The 15,064-nt window shown below is 42.0% G+C and overlaps 1 protein-coding gene across 9 annotated transcripts; it reads right to left on the bottom strand.

Moving 5' to 3' along the window:
* Window positions 1-1,085: 1,085 nt before the first annotated feature.
* iqck (IQ motif containing K) lies at window positions 1,086-14,244 on the bottom strand. 9 transcript variants are annotated; one of them, XM_069524623.1, is made up of 10 exons: window positions 14,088-14,244; window positions 13,830-13,957; window positions 13,285-13,432; window positions 12,570-12,667; window positions 12,194-12,246; window positions 11,995-12,072; window positions 11,645-11,729; window positions 5,554-5,665; window positions 2,412-2,543; window positions 1,086-1,368 (listed from the first exon to the last, which is right to left on the bottom strand). In XM_069524623.1, exons 1-10 carry the CDS (start codon window positions 14,137-14,139, stop codon window positions 1,364-1,366), a joined length of 891 nt encoding a protein of 296 aa, XP_069380724.1. In that variant the 5' UTR covers window positions 14,140-14,244; the 3' UTR covers window positions 1,086-1,363. The 9 variants fall into 9 exon arrangements, with proteins under 9 accessions (XP_069380724.1, XP_069380726.1, XP_069380722.1 ...); XM_069524625.1 differs by having other exon boundaries at window positions 13,830-13,900; window positions 14,088-14,203; XM_069524621.1 differs by lacking the exon at window positions 1,086-1,368 and having other exon boundaries at window positions 1,511-2,543; window positions 14,088-14,243.
* Window positions 14,245-15,064: the final 820 nt, after the last annotated feature.

Here is a 15,064-nt window from a genome sequence, read left to right as displayed (position 1 = left end):
TTCAGGGGTAAACTACGTTGCAGCCAAATCCAACACAATTGAAGTAACTGGGGACCAATTCTTCAAATGTAAAAAAACAACAGAAAAAAAGCATAAAATGCCTCCATACTTCTCCTGTGGTGTCGTCCAAGTGTCTGTACGCCCAAACATTCAAATTTACACATATTGTACAATATATATTCATCATTTACACCCTTGGGTGAGAGCTTGTGTGCAGTGTGTTCGTTGTGTGCATGCGAACGTGGGTCCAAAGGAGGGTAACAGAGGACATTTAGTCTAAACAAATTTGAATTTGTGGGCTTACGGACACTTGGATGACACCTCAAGAGCATCGTGGAGGATCTTTCTGTTGTTTTTCTGGTTTGACGAATCGGTCACCATTTACTAGACTCAAGCACTTCACCCACCCGTCCGTTAGCACACAATTTATTATTATTATTATTTATTTATTTTTGTTATGAACTATCCCGTTAAGGACCGAACCCCTATTCCTACTTCTCAACAAATTCCATTGGGCTATTTGAGACCAAGTCAGTGACTCATACATAAGAAAGTGTTTTAGGGGCTTGAATAATGTTGAGCATCCTGTTTACAATTTAGTAATGGTGTTTGTACAACTTATAATCATCAGTTATAATATTTCACTTTTACTCTCTGTGTGTAAACTCAGTTGTATTCCACTCTTCCCCCTCCAGCCTGGAATCGCAGCCCAGAACCAGTTGTTATCTGGCTTTGCTCTGACAGCCCTGTGCCCGCTCCTTCCTGCTGCTGTGTGTGATCCAGTTTCAGTCGGGCCCAGTGCTGCCAGACTCTGTGGAGCTGGCTGCACTATCAGATGTCCGCAGAATGAAATGTGCTGTTTTATCACCTGCACCCAGTGGCAGCTGTCTCCCAGGAATCCACATACCTGCAAAGGAAGATACATGACCCTCCCCATGCCTCACTGGGAGGTGGTGTGCATCAGTGACTGGGATGGTCAGGAAAGCCATCTGTCATAAAACCGCTGCCTCACTGCTCTGCAGTCACCGGAGAGGAAACCAGAAGTATGTGCTCAGGTAGGCCAGGTTCAAGGAGTGATGGAAACGTGCCAGCAGTGCACTTTATTCACTCACTTTAATTGAGAGGCAGTAAAAAGACAGTTACCGCCTGCACAATCTTTTAAGTTGACATTAAAGAAAGCAGAGAGCTGCAGTCAGTTGAGCAGCATGCAGTTTTTTTTTTATCTAGAATTTGTTTGCAGATAAAATTTCATGAACTTTCCGAGGCTGATGCGTGACATTTAAGATCCGGTTTGATCGCTCCCTGCCACAGAGACAGACAGCTGAAGTTGCCAGACTCAACAGGGTTCCAGTAAAATGTCAAACTATTCTGCAAAAGACCAAAACATCAAATATTCTAACTGTGTTGTCATATGGGAATACAAACACCAGATATTAAAAATATTCGTCAGTGACCATCATTCAGTGTGAAGTTCTTACACAACTTTTATATCATATACCAAATGTGCAAATAGAGGAAATGTCATTTTATTGGTAAAAAGTTACATTTGTTGTTTCCATATTTACTATAAAAAACTTTATAAAATATATAAATAAAGTTTTTCCATCTGTGACATTTAGCAGCTTTTCAATAACATGTATGTAAAAATATTAAACTACCAAACATGAGCTATATAACAGGGTTAGTATCACTTGTAAAATATTGAGTGGATCTAAGAAGGATATTTTATTGTATATTTAGTGAACACCTTTTGTTTTCTTCACAAGGATTTCCCTTTTCTAATAAACAGAAAAGAAAATGCTGCTGTGTACGCTGAGTCACCTTTCACTCTGGCCTCAGTTCCTGACTTGAATGGAAATGCTATAACCTCTTTTGTGCAGTGAACTGTACTGCTAAAGAAAAAGGAAATGACAAGTCAAGGGAATATGACTGGTTGTCTTCCAGGGAGCTATCAGCCAGAGGCACTGAGAGGAAATATCAGGTTTGTGACCAGAGGTCTCCCCCTCGACGGTATCATACATGAACCATGCTGTTCCTTTGTTAGGTGAGACTCGTAAAAAGGAAGTGATCCATCATAAAAGGAAATAAAAGCAATCAACTAATCAGACACGCATCTTTGACCATAAATCCCTGCTTCGCCATATCCAACTGCTTACAGATGGTTTTAGAGGCTTTTTTGACTGATTACTTGGTGTTTTCTTCATCAACCTAACAGACTTTAATTGCTTTTACATGCCACAAAAACCTTGCACACAGAGCAAATGATTTCTGTAAAAAGTACCACGCGTCTAGCTCATTTTGCAAACGCTGCAGTCAGGGATTCAACACCGGCCGTAGCTATAGACAGGAAATTATTCATTGTGTGGAGGCCATGTCTTCCACGCTGTATAGGCTGGGGGTCAGCCACTCACCAGCCTCTGGGGTCATCTGGGTGGTGGGGGTGTGGACCACAGTGCTCTGGGGGGTGGGGGAAACCACTTGGATGGACAGATCAGAGTTACCAGGCTGAGGGCTTTCTGGAAGATCTGTCATAGCTGAGCCCACTGCGAACAAACAAGAAGTGCATCTTTAATTAGACTAAGTATGTGACTGCAATATGAATTTTGTTTTAAGCACTTCATGTTAGAAATGTGCATGATCTTTGAGAATTCTTCTGCACTCTGCTCTCCACTGGGGAAAACCGTTTGGTGCATTAAAAAAAGAAACTCTTAAAATATTTAAAGCTGAGTCCTTAAGTGCTTCACCAAAACATGAACACAAAGCTTCTTTTGTCAAATTTTACTGACTTTATTTTGCACAGATTTGTGTTTTGAGAAAAATCAAGAAAGGACACTCAGACTTGCGTTTGATTATATTCTAAGGATCCTGTTTTTGGTATGTGCATGATCCTAATGTCCAAAGGCCGAAACAACTTGTCTAAAGGCACAAAAAAGTGCTTTTCCAAATTATAATTAATAGTAAATGCGATGTGGGCTAAGAAAGCAGTTACTGACAGTTACTCACTGTGGCAGATGCAAAATTGTTGTGGTGACCTTGTGTTAGTGGCCAGTGAAAGACAAAGGCTTTGACATTAGGTATGTGAAGCTATGATGAATAGGTTGCTATATTTGACCAGTCATCCCACAACAAGAGCCATCAACAGATTATAAAGCATGGTAGTGAAATGTGTTGTGCAATATTTCCACAGTGATGACTGTGGTTGTGTCTCTGAGGTGCATCAATAGTATATAAAGCACAGACATCTGGACCATAGACTGTAATAAAGATGGAGGACATGTCTCCACTTCCTCCATTTTTTTATGTTTTAAAATTAACACTTGGACAAAAATTGCTGCTATAAGAACTACCTAAAATGACAGAGAAACATGTATTTCCATGTACTTTGACTTGTAATTTGGTCCTTGTCTTATCCACTAACATGGAGGAGGCAGGATTTATGACCTATACTGATGGAGGCGCTTTGGCTTCATGTTTGGGGAGCAGTCATGTTGTCCATTCTTAATGATATCCAGACTACGATCAGGACCAGTGCAGCCCCTTAGTACTTGTATTTACAATCTAAACAATCTACTTTTCCTGATTCAGATACAATGACTGATATCTTAAATAACACAACCTTTAAAACCATGATGATGTCAGTCTTTATAATTAAGGAGGGAGATATTTAAAATGCGGACTTGTAATTTATTGAAACTAACACTTCAACTGTCTATTTGTTTTTTGTTTTATGACATACTAATTGCAGCAACGGGAATTGCTAATCACATACTCTGACTCATTTTCATTACCATTAGGAAGAAAAGGTGTTTGCCAGGCGAGCTTACTACTCTGTTTGAACAGTGCTTACACTGCTGGTAAACACCCACCATGTCAGGCTACAGTCAAGGACAGTCGTACGGTGATTCATGAGCTGTTGAGAGCTGCACCTGTCCAATGAGCCGTGACCTTTTGACCCAACATCATTGAGTGTTTGCACTCTGGGTTACTTTGCTCTTTGCCTGATTGTTGTTTTCTCCATCTCTGACGAATTCTGATTCCAATCTGTGACACGTGAAATGGCAGAAGAAGTAATGCACTCTGGTGTCCTCGGGTCAAATGAGACAAGCTCAGCTGTTGCTGGATCGACTGAAAGAGCGTGAATACAGTGAGGAGGGGGCTTCTCCAAATAAGCCTTCATTTTCAATCTCTCCACCTCGGTCTGTCCCAAACATGGGTCATTTATCTGCCAGCTGCTGGAGGCTCTGCTTGCTTCATTGCGTCCAAAACAACAACAAGCAAAACAGCGAACAAACTGCAACCTCAGCAACAATCTCTTCCCCTCCATGCTTCTGTCTCACACACTTCTGGTTCTCTCCCATTCTCATCCATTTCATCTTCTGTTGAAGAGGTCAGAAAATGGCTTCTATACAGAACAACGGTCTGGGCAGACCCTCTTTTACACTTACACGCCCTCTTACAAACACACACAAACACATACATCTGCAGGCCCCCTGCTAGAATGTCAGGTCAGCAGTAGTGCTGCAGTTTCAGTAGCAGCAGCTAGCAGCAGCAGCTCTGTGTGGCTGTGGCACCCCAGTGGAAGAATGTTCGTCAGCCTGCCGCGGCTGCAGTGAGGGCTTTTGTTGTGTGGAATGTGTCAGTGTGAAACAAACCTGCATTTATGACAGTGTTGTCAATTGTTTGTGTGCAACAAAAACAGAGATGCTACCATGACTGGCTTGGTTGGAGTGTCTGTGTTTGGCAGTTTGCACATTAATTGACTCATACAGGAAGCTCACATAGTGTTTCCCAACCTGCTTTTGACTGACATACTAACGCAGCAGTGTCGGATTAGCTGAAACACCCCTCAGTGAATAATTAATTATTTTTAGAAATCTGTTGTTCTGTTCATTCGGACATTATGTTATAAATGTCTGAGAAGTGTGATACTCAGTGTGTGTGTGTGTGTGTGTGTGTGTGTGTGTGTACCTCTTTGAGCCCTAATCCCAGTCAGTGACACTGGACATGGGTCTGCATTCTCAGCTGCTCTACTCTGTCCTTCATGTGTGCACACGGTACACACATACACCCCCCCCCACACTTTATCATTTCATACATCTCTCTGTGTTCATCCCCCCCTAACCTCTCTGCTGTCACAAAAACACAACCTGAGCCATGTAGACGTTTTCTTTCTCGCCTCAGCCTGTAATTTTCTCTCTCTTCCTCCCACTCTCTCTCCTCTTGTCTCTGTCACTGGCCTCATTCTCTCTATGCATCACTGTTCTCGCACTCCTCATCTCACTGCCATGTTGGGTTAGGTTTGGCTATATCTCTGCAGTCTCTGTGTGTGCCTGAGAATGTATTGTGCACAATGTAATACATACGTGTATCTGTGTCAATGTGTATCGTACTTTATAGGTTGACATCAATGCATTTATCTTGGTGTGCTGCCCGCCTATCTGCAGCTGTTGTCGGCCACAGGAAAAACAGTGAAGATCAATGATATTGTGTTGCAAGCAACTCGGAGGCATTTGGTTGTACCGCGTGCATGTGTGTGTGTCTGTGAGCTCTCACCTCTGCTCTCTTGTTGGGCCCAGAACTGCTTGACAGTTTTGGCAATGTCGTGGTTCTCTCTCAGTTGTTTTTGCCACTGGCGCAGCTCCTGCACATCTGGGCGCGCTCTGATCTATAACACACACACACACACACACACACACACACACAGGCAAAGGCAACACATGAATGAATTCAGATAAGCATCATCATCAATGACTTAATTAAATTGGAAGCTGATCAGTACTCTGACACCAAAAGTGACCTTTTATATGTGTGTATCTCTTTGTCTCATTAACTTGTACATTGGTTCAACTGTGAGAGCGGCTAATTTACTGGAGACACCACAACTTCCATGCCTGTAATTGATGATAGCTTTAGTTCACAATGACGACAGGGAGGTGAAACAACTTAACAAACATGCCATTGGATGTTGCAGCATCTTAGTTGTAACTTTTGTCATCAGGGACTCGCTTAAATCACTTCTAAAAGCCCCTTTTAAAAAAAAACCCATCTCATATTACTGCTTTGATTTCCCAACAACTTTCAGCCTGGGTCTAAGTGCCAAAGTATATTCCTCTGTTAATGATTTCCTCATTTTCATTTATCTAGAATTCTCTCCTGACTGAAGCATTATCTCTTTTACTAGTTTATTTCACCATTATATTTCAAGGTGTGTGCTGCTGCATCCATTTGCTTTAATTGTGATTTTCACATGAAGCTATTTGTAGCTGAGTTTTAATATTATTATCACCATTATTATAGTTTTCACAGGAGGGAAGTTATGAATTAAAGCTTTAATTTTGCTGCTTCACTGTTACATAACATTGCTGTACAATAACAATACTGAGGTCTGTGAGAGTGTTATGTAAACGTAATGAGCTGTAGAACTACGACTAGAAACTTCTCTTTCCTTTCCCCCTCCTTTGTTCACTGGTGAACTCTTGTGTTCCCTCTCTTCCCCTTCAGCACTCAGGTGTGCCTCTCCTCAGATACGGTCTCCCAAACCCACACCCCATTCACCAGCACATCAACCCTCTGCACACACTGCTCTCCTCTCCACTCTGTATTCTCTTCCACCTCCCTTCTCCCTGATCCCGTTCTCCTCCAGCTCCTCCCTCTCTATTCGACTCCAGCATTTTCCCATGAGTTTCTGCTTGCGTAGCGACAATAGTGTTGCAATTAGCGGTACATATGAAAGTGGGCCTGTTACATATGCCTGGTGATGGGTTGAGGAGTGAGTAAGACCAGAGGGCCCCAGTAGTTAATTCTAGGGATGTCACAGCGTCGCAACAAGCCCTCTGCTGATGGGAGCAAACTATAGAAATGGAAATAAGACGTGAGGTGGCATCGGAGGAGCTCCTCCCCATTGCCTGAGTGTGTTTTCTTGAGTCTGTGCAGCCATTTCTACTCTGTGTCAGAAAAAAATGGTTGTCTCTGTTCTTGGAAAGCTGGCTCTGTGAACACACAAGCTTTCTACAGGACTTTGAGAGTTTCTGTGTGATAGCAAGAAACAAAGAGCTGAGATCAGAGTGTGTAAGTGTGTGTGTGTGTGTGTGTGTGTGTGTGTGTGTGTGTGTGTGAGCTTTATGAGTCCTGTCTGTGTGCATTAGCACTGCTGATTAGCAGAGGGTATTATTTTGACTGTGTGCATGAAGATGTCCTAAGACTCTCTATGTTGAGTACATCTGAATATATCTAGGACAACAAATTATATATTTTCCTCATCCGTTCACTACAAATAAAGAAATAAAATTAATGAACCTTTGACAAGAAAATATCTATATTCGTCTGTAACACTGCACACGTGGCAGGGTCTGTTTCCTCTCATGTGGTGTGTATGCATGAAGCTTGGGATTAGAGTGGTTAGAAAAATTAGCAAGGCATTGTAAGCCTGTATGCATTCACACGCATATTTGACATGCAGAAGCAGAAGCAAAGGCACACGTGCTGTAAAATCACAGAGCGGCACAGAACACTAAGAAGAGGGACCCCATCCTCCTCTTTCTCTCAAAGCCTACACCATCAGCAGCACAACCCCCGACACTCAACAACCACACAGAAACACAAACTGTGCACAGCATGCCCTCGTCACACACACACACACACACACACACACACACACACACACACACACACACACACACACACACACACACACACACACACACACACACACACACACACACACACACACACACACACACACTCTTCAATCCCACTGCACACCCTTTCTAGCTGCTTCCCTTTTTGTGCAAAAGCTGCCTGTGAGACTGAGCTCCTCGTCCAGTCCCACACTCTGCAGCAGCACAATGGCTTCTGTTCAGAGGGACCCGCTGCAGTCGCATCACCAGCCACAAGGACAGAATGCATGAAGCCACAGCCACCATGTACTTTAGCAACCCTTCCCTTGTTGGTCAATTCTTGCATCCAGGTTTGACCAGCCATGAATCCAGTGATCTGATTCTGTGGACTCCTTACACTCTAACCCTACTGTCCTTTGAGCACTTAAAGGTAAACAAGAATGAAAGTAGTCTCTGTATTTCAGATGGAAGAGGGTATTAGAGGAATACCTGTGTAGGCCCTTCTATTGGATTCTGGACCATGATGCCCTGACAGACCCTCTGCGGGAGGGGGCAGTGAGGACAAGCAGAGCCAGCGGTTACTGGATGTCCTGAGTGCCTGTGACATATTTTCTGCATGAATGCCACTCCATGTGACCTGTCACTGACTTAAGACTGGACCTGAATCCAAACCATTCATTTATCTCTGCCCTCAGATCATTCAGCTGGAATCACAGACCTACTTCTGCTGTTGACTGTGCAGCTCTTTGTGTGTGTGTCTGTGTGTATGATTGTTTCGATCAGCTCTATTAGTTTATGTCAAGTGAAATACCATTCAGTACTCTCAGTGCCCCACTTCTTAACAATAACTGGGCCTGCTAGTCCAAGAGCACTTTCCTCAGACATGTTGGTAGTGTAACAGGACTGATAATATATGGGAAATGATTTCACAAAGGTAAAGTAAATTAAATCTTTAACCTCCTAGTCCGTAGTTACCGTTAGAACCAAAACATACATTTCATTATCTACATTAGAATATCCAAAACAAAAATCTTCCAAGATTTGTATATACATTTATACACGTTTTTTATTATTATTTTTATTATATTATAAAAAAAAAGAATCACACAGGTTAAATATACATCGCACTTATCTTACCTGAATTTGACATGGCTTGACCTGAATGTGATTTATTTTATAAGTAAGGTTAGACTATAGCTGACATGTGGTCAACCACAGTGTGTGTGTGCGCTTGTGCGCTTAATAAATCTGCAGGAGACAGTGGAAATGATTATGACAAAAAGCCCTTTCTGACCACAACTCCCATAATATTGACAATCTAATTGAAATCTCTGTTTATTACACAGCTACCACATTACTCCAACTCAGCTGACTAGACCTGAGAGAGCCTGAGAAGTCTTACTGATCCGTGAAGTGTGTGTGTTTATGTGTGCCTCTGTGTGTCTGTGCATGTACATACTGTATGTGTGAATTACAGCAGCAGGCATGGATGAATGGATTAGAGTGTAAAGAAGATTATGTAATATGTTCAGACAGAGCAACTCTTCATAGTCCTACGTGAATGAAACAAGAGACAATCGCATTGGGTCGTTGATGTGAGCTAGTGTGTGTGTGTGTGTGTGTGTGTGTGTGTGTGTGAGAGTTTGTTTCTGTTTGTACCATCTTTACCGCTGCTCTTCTCCAGACCCAGTCCTCAATATGTTCGGATGAAAGAGATAATAATGGCGGGATAAAACTCAATGAAAATACCCTCCTTCCTTGTCTCCTGACCCTGAGTCTGCCAGTCTTTCTAACACACACACGCGCACACACACATATTTCCACACATACACATGCACCCACTGCAGTCAGCGCTGCGTCAGGCAGGTTATATAACATCACACAGTGTAAGAATGAGGGGGGAAAAGAAGGTGCATTGAGGGAGGCAGAAGAGAACAAAGTATATTAGTAAAGATAGAGGTGTGAAATTTGGAATTATTAATTACTATCTTTATATCTACATGTTATAATATTCAGAAACTCATATTAATAATTAGTCAAATGTTTTTTGTGTTTATTTTAAGCAAAACCCCATAATCCTATTATAATCTTGTAAAAACCTTGAAAAAAAAAATCTCAAGTACTTAAAAACATCACACTGGGACAGATTATGGTGAAATATAACATGTTGTTCACTTAAATGTGAGATCTTCGAACAATACTGCTCAGTAAGAGTCTGCGAGGGAGAGAATACATGATATTATTGACTTGTCACATGCTGTTTGCCGACACGTATGTTCACATTCTCTAACTGTGACAGAAACCCACAGACACAAACAACATTACACACATATACACACAAACAGGAGCAAGTGAGGTTTTACAGTGCGTCAGTGCTGCACAGCTGATGCCCTCGTCTCTGCTCTGTTGTCAAGTGAAATACCATTCAGGACTCTCAGCGCCCCACTTCTTAACAATAACTGGGGCTGCTCGTCCAAGAGCACTTTCCTCAGACATACACAGAGTGTAACGGGACTGACAATAGAGTCGAAATGAATTCACAAAGGTAAAGTAAACATTAAACCGATAAGTTACTAGTCCGTGGTCACCCTTGAAACCAAAATATCATAATATGTCATCATCTACATTAGAGTACCCGAAACACACACTTTTCAAAGATTTCTCTGCAAATAATAGAGAGACAATGTAAAGTGCTGAACAGTGGAACGTGCTGATGCCCTCATCTCTGCTCTGTTGCCCACTGAGCTGCAGTGCCTGTCAGGAGCCTGCCTCAGTGCCTACCTAAAATAACAAATTAACTCTACCCTGTGTATCTTAAATAAGTCATGTTCCTCCGCACGGCCAAGTCTCAACTCAGGATCCTGATTGTGTTGTGTTCACAGCCTCCCTGTGCCTCATTTTCTCATTCTGCATCCTGCCCTACTGCTACACTAAGGCCACTCTGCAACACCGTCTGTCTGTCCATCCATCCGGAAATGTTCCAAGCACAGCCTGAGTTTTATCCTTTCCACATATACCCTTCCATTCTCTCTTTTGTGGCTCTTTCTGGCTGTGTCTCTCTCTCTTTTTTAACAAATCCCTCGGGGTGCCTGGCTGCAGTGCTATCAGTGGCCCAACTGAGCCTCTCTTAGTTCAAAGTAAACACAGAGGAAGTGACATGCAGCTGACTCCCTGCTGCCACCTTGTGTGTGCAGAGGTCAATAAGATTTTGTGTCGTTAAAAGGAAAAAGGAGAAAGTGTTGCCCCCTGCTGGTGTACAAAGGGTCCACATCTGGATACGTGCAAATTTGTGCAAATCTTGTCATGCACACACACCCACAAATTTAACTGCATACAGAAAACCTAATTCCAGACCATTAATGGCTCCTAACAGCACAGCAGGCCTCTTTTCCACTAAATAAAAGACTAACACTTGATTCTCCCACAAGCATGAAGGTTACGAAATAACAAAAGCGTCTGGTGAGACAAATAAAAACATGACCCCTGCTTGCATCCTTACTCGACAGGAGATTGGGTTTATCTGTGTGCGGAGAAACTGCAGCTGTTTTCCTCTGTATGTCTATTTATATCACAGTACAGACCATGATGCCTATACAGGAGGGAATTAAACCCCGGCATCACTGATGACATAATCAAGCTGCTGAATGAAATTGCAGTCCCTGTGGAAGAGGGGGGTTTTCAGCAGGATAGAATTATACAACAACATCCCGCTGTGGGCGAATGCAGACACAGGAGGGCGCCTATTGTATTCTAACTCACACACACTCTTTGGTGTGTGCAGGACTCCATCAGGCTTCTGACATAAAAAACAGTTTCTTCTTAGTTTGAGAAGTTTACATGTAAGCATCCAGGTTAAAGAAACATTTTTGAATTTTCTTCTTGACTTTTATTTTGAAATTGAGTTTTTGGAGTGTGTCCTTGTTAAAATTTGTTTTCTAATTTTGTAGACCTGTATTCAACATTCTACGCTCTGTTTGTCTCAAAATGTTTGGTTATAAAAACATTTTGCTGAGTCATGTCCAGTGTACCTTGTATCCCCTCCAGAAAGCCTGAATGAGCAGAGCAGCCTGTTCCTCAGTGAGCAGCAGAAACAGAGGGATGGGACGTCTGGGACTTAAAATAATAAGAGAAAGAAAATTACAAACCTTGAGACAAACAGAGATACATATTCACTTATAATAAAAATAATACATTTATGTTTTGCTCAGTTAATCCCCATTAAATGTTTTTGTGTTCTTCACTTAAAACACTGGAGATTGGGCTGTAACCACAGAACTCCAAAATGAGAAAACACGGAAGAGAGACATTTTTAAACAAAACAGTGAGTTAAAGCATGTGTCTGTGTGTCAGACAGGTGACAGGCTGAGGAGTCACTCACTGCCTGCTGAGCCAGTCCTTGACAAAGGGGATGTCGCACATGTTCACTGGGAGCTGTCCTTGTCTGCGGGGGTTGTGGCTGAGGGGAGAGGAAGAGAGACACCACACGTAACTTTTCACGCACAGAACTTACAAGCGGACATTGGAGAGAATCTACTGTGGAGTGAAGAGAGAGTTGTTAGAGGAGGTGAGGGTCTTACTTGTACAGCCACTCAGTTAAGAAGTCACACGGGTTAAATGCTGTCATCTTCCTCTGCAACGCAACAGAAGGTAACCAATGAAATCCAAGTCAGTGTTACATGATAGTACATTATATCATCAGATTATTATTACTGATGTGTGTGTGTGTGAGCAGTTAGCTGACCTAGCTGCTTGAGGTGAAGCAAAGTGAAACAGGTTCATGACATTTTATTAAATGATCATATGATAAGCGAAGTTACAGTATCATTGGCCATATTGAACCATTTTTATCCTTCAATTCATTTCCTTCTGAGTCAGTCTGTGGTCATTAAACGATCTCATATGGATGGCTGTAGCTGGATCGTTCGTTGGGTGTTTATCATATGAAATTCAGACCTGGAAACAGCCGTGATTCTGAGCTTCTCTTAACAAAGCCTCCAATCCAGGCTGCAACACTGGAAACACCTTCCTCTCCATAAAGCGTGTGACAGGACCTGACACACACACACACACACACACACACACACACACACACGTGTATAAACACATCCAGCAGGTTGAAGAGTATTCATTTTAAAACACAGTAACTGCCCTCAGTCTGTTTTTGGCTCCTTAAGCCAGATGTTCATTCTACTCTATTTCTGTTCAAGACAATAGAACAAAGCCAAGTATCAACTCAACCCCCGTTATAGTTTTTAAAATCAAATTAAGTTTGGACTGAGGTCATTTGCTTACAGTGCTTCATCAAACTGCATTAATTCTTCCTGTGTACGTTCTGTGTGCTCTGTATCTCTCAGGAAATCTTGGTGAAAGTCATTCCATCACAGAATCATGAATTCATCTGACGGTTGTTTATTGATTTCTCAGTGTATGGAATGTCGGAAAAAAGAGATTCCGTCATGTATTGTTTTAATTCGTCTGTAACTGTCAAAAACTGGGAACAAATTTAGATTGAGAAGTTGGTAGGAGAAGATTTTTCAAATAAAAATCTGGATCTGGTGAATTTAAATGTGGTTTCATAAGGACACTGTTTTCTTTCAGTCAATAAAGCACTGCAGCTGTAGAGTATGGGTTGGTTTTGGGGAGCCTGAGGGAACCCGGAGGTTCTTACTTTGGACTGGTGGAGGTGATGTCCCCTCCGCTGCTGGAGGACGCCTCCTGCTTGGAGGAGAAGGTTTTCCCAACACAGAGTTACCAGAGAGAGCAGGGTGGGAGAGAAGCGGGTCAAAGTCTCTCAGAGGGACATCGTCCTCAGACACCTAATCAATCAATCAATCAAATGTTATTCATGTAGCCCATATTCACAAATCATAATTTGTCTCACGGGACTTAACAAGGAGCAGCATCCTCTGTTCTTAACCCTCAACAAGAGCAAAGAAAAACTACCACAAAAAAAAAATTAACAGGGGAGAAAATGTAGAGACACATGAGAACATCCACAAAATAAAGTATGTCTAATAGAGGTGAAGGACGCAGCAGCAACAGATGAACTGAGTAGCTGTGAGTAATGGTGGAGTATGTGAGTGTCCTACATCACGCTGTCTTGTTGTAGATGTGAATGAAACCAGGGGGCTGCTGAGATCGTGTGTGTGTGTGTGTGTGTGTGTGTGTGTGTGTGTGTGTGTGTGTGTGTGTGTGTGTGTGTGTGTGACTGACCCTGGCCGTGCTGAGTCCATGGAAGCCTGGGGAGTGTGTGCTGGCGCTGTACTGGGAGAACCGGGAGTCCACTGAGCCGCCGTGTGAGCACTCAGCACCGGGAGAACCGGGCCGCTCCGCGCCACGTTCTCCAACACACACACACACACACACACACACACACACACACACACACACACACACACGTTTTTATTTTCATATAAAGTTACGTGTTTTTAAACTTTAAACCCACAACTCACACAACCACCACCGGCTCACCTTCACGAGTCTGTGCCCACAGACATTCCTCGGCGTCGGTTGTCTTCTCCATTACTCCGCTCGTTGTCTCCACCACTGGTCGTCAAGGACAGGTTGGTTGCCAAGGAAGTAGTTGTTGTGGTGCCGCGTGCGCAACCAACTTCCGGTGTAAACAAAAGTCGCAATTTCAACTTCAGAGTAGAAATGAAGGAATAAATGACGTAAATATGTTTTCTCACGCGCACAACATTACTACAGGGTTACTAGATAGATAATACGAAGGTAAATATATCGCGGTAGTTTTCTTAAATAGCCGATTTCTCGGTTTTCACAATATCAAACCATTGTTTTTCTATAATCAATAATCAGAAACAATTAAGAGTATTCCCCAAATGAGCGTTTTTGCAGAAGTAGAATAATAGATCCGTTCGTTTGCACTTATTTGCTTTGTGAATGGATGTCCTGTGAAAGAGGGGCAGATTATTTAAAATGATTCTTCTTTCTGCTCCTTTTCATTCAAGATTTGAGAAGTTGTATTTGCATTTAACTTTAACTGCTTTGTTTGGTCGATGAGTAAAATAAAATAATTCAAAATTTTAAAATTAAAAAAAAGTTCCCGTATTCGCCACTGGGGAGCAGCAGATAACCTGATGCAGAATTTGAAAAATGAACGAGACACAAATCTACCTAGCATCTAATACAAATGATTATTTCTGAAGCCTTTACTGATGAATTAATGCCAGGAGTGGAAGTAATCTACCTTATTCTTTCCATTTTGTGTAATGATACAATTATTATGTCCCATCTACTCCAATACTTTTACTTAATATATTATTTAGTTACTAGTTATTTTACAGATCTTAAGCTACAACGATTTTATACAATACAAGTTAGAAAGTAAATACAAGAAACTTGATAGTGTGAAACTTAGAGTATGAATAATATTCAATCTTATAACATCAAATGTGAAATGAACCTTTTTGACACTGGTGAATACT

The sequence above is a fragment of the Paralichthys olivaceus genome, chromosome 5, assembly GCF_024713975.1.
Source record: "Paralichthys olivaceus isolate ysfri-2021 chromosome 5, ASM2471397v2, whole genome shotgun sequence".
Taxonomy (NCBI): Eukaryota; Metazoa; Chordata; class Actinopteri; order Pleuronectiformes; family Paralichthyidae; genus Paralichthys; species Paralichthys olivaceus.
This window is presented reverse-complemented; position numbering and strand designations above follow the sequence as displayed.

Coding starts and splice junctions, on each gene's coding strand:
- iqck (XM_069524621.1), bottom strand. CDS start 14,139: ATGGAGAAGACAACCGACGCCGAGGAATGTCTGTGGGCACAGACTCGT. Junction 11,730..11,994: donor AAGGACTGGCTCAGCAGGCA/GTGAGTGACTCC, acceptor TATTATTTTAAG/TCCCAGACGTCCCATCCCTC. Junction 5,666..11,644: donor CTTTCTGGAGGGGATACAAG/GTACACTGGACA, acceptor TGTGTGTTATAG/ATCAGAGCGCGCCCAGATGT.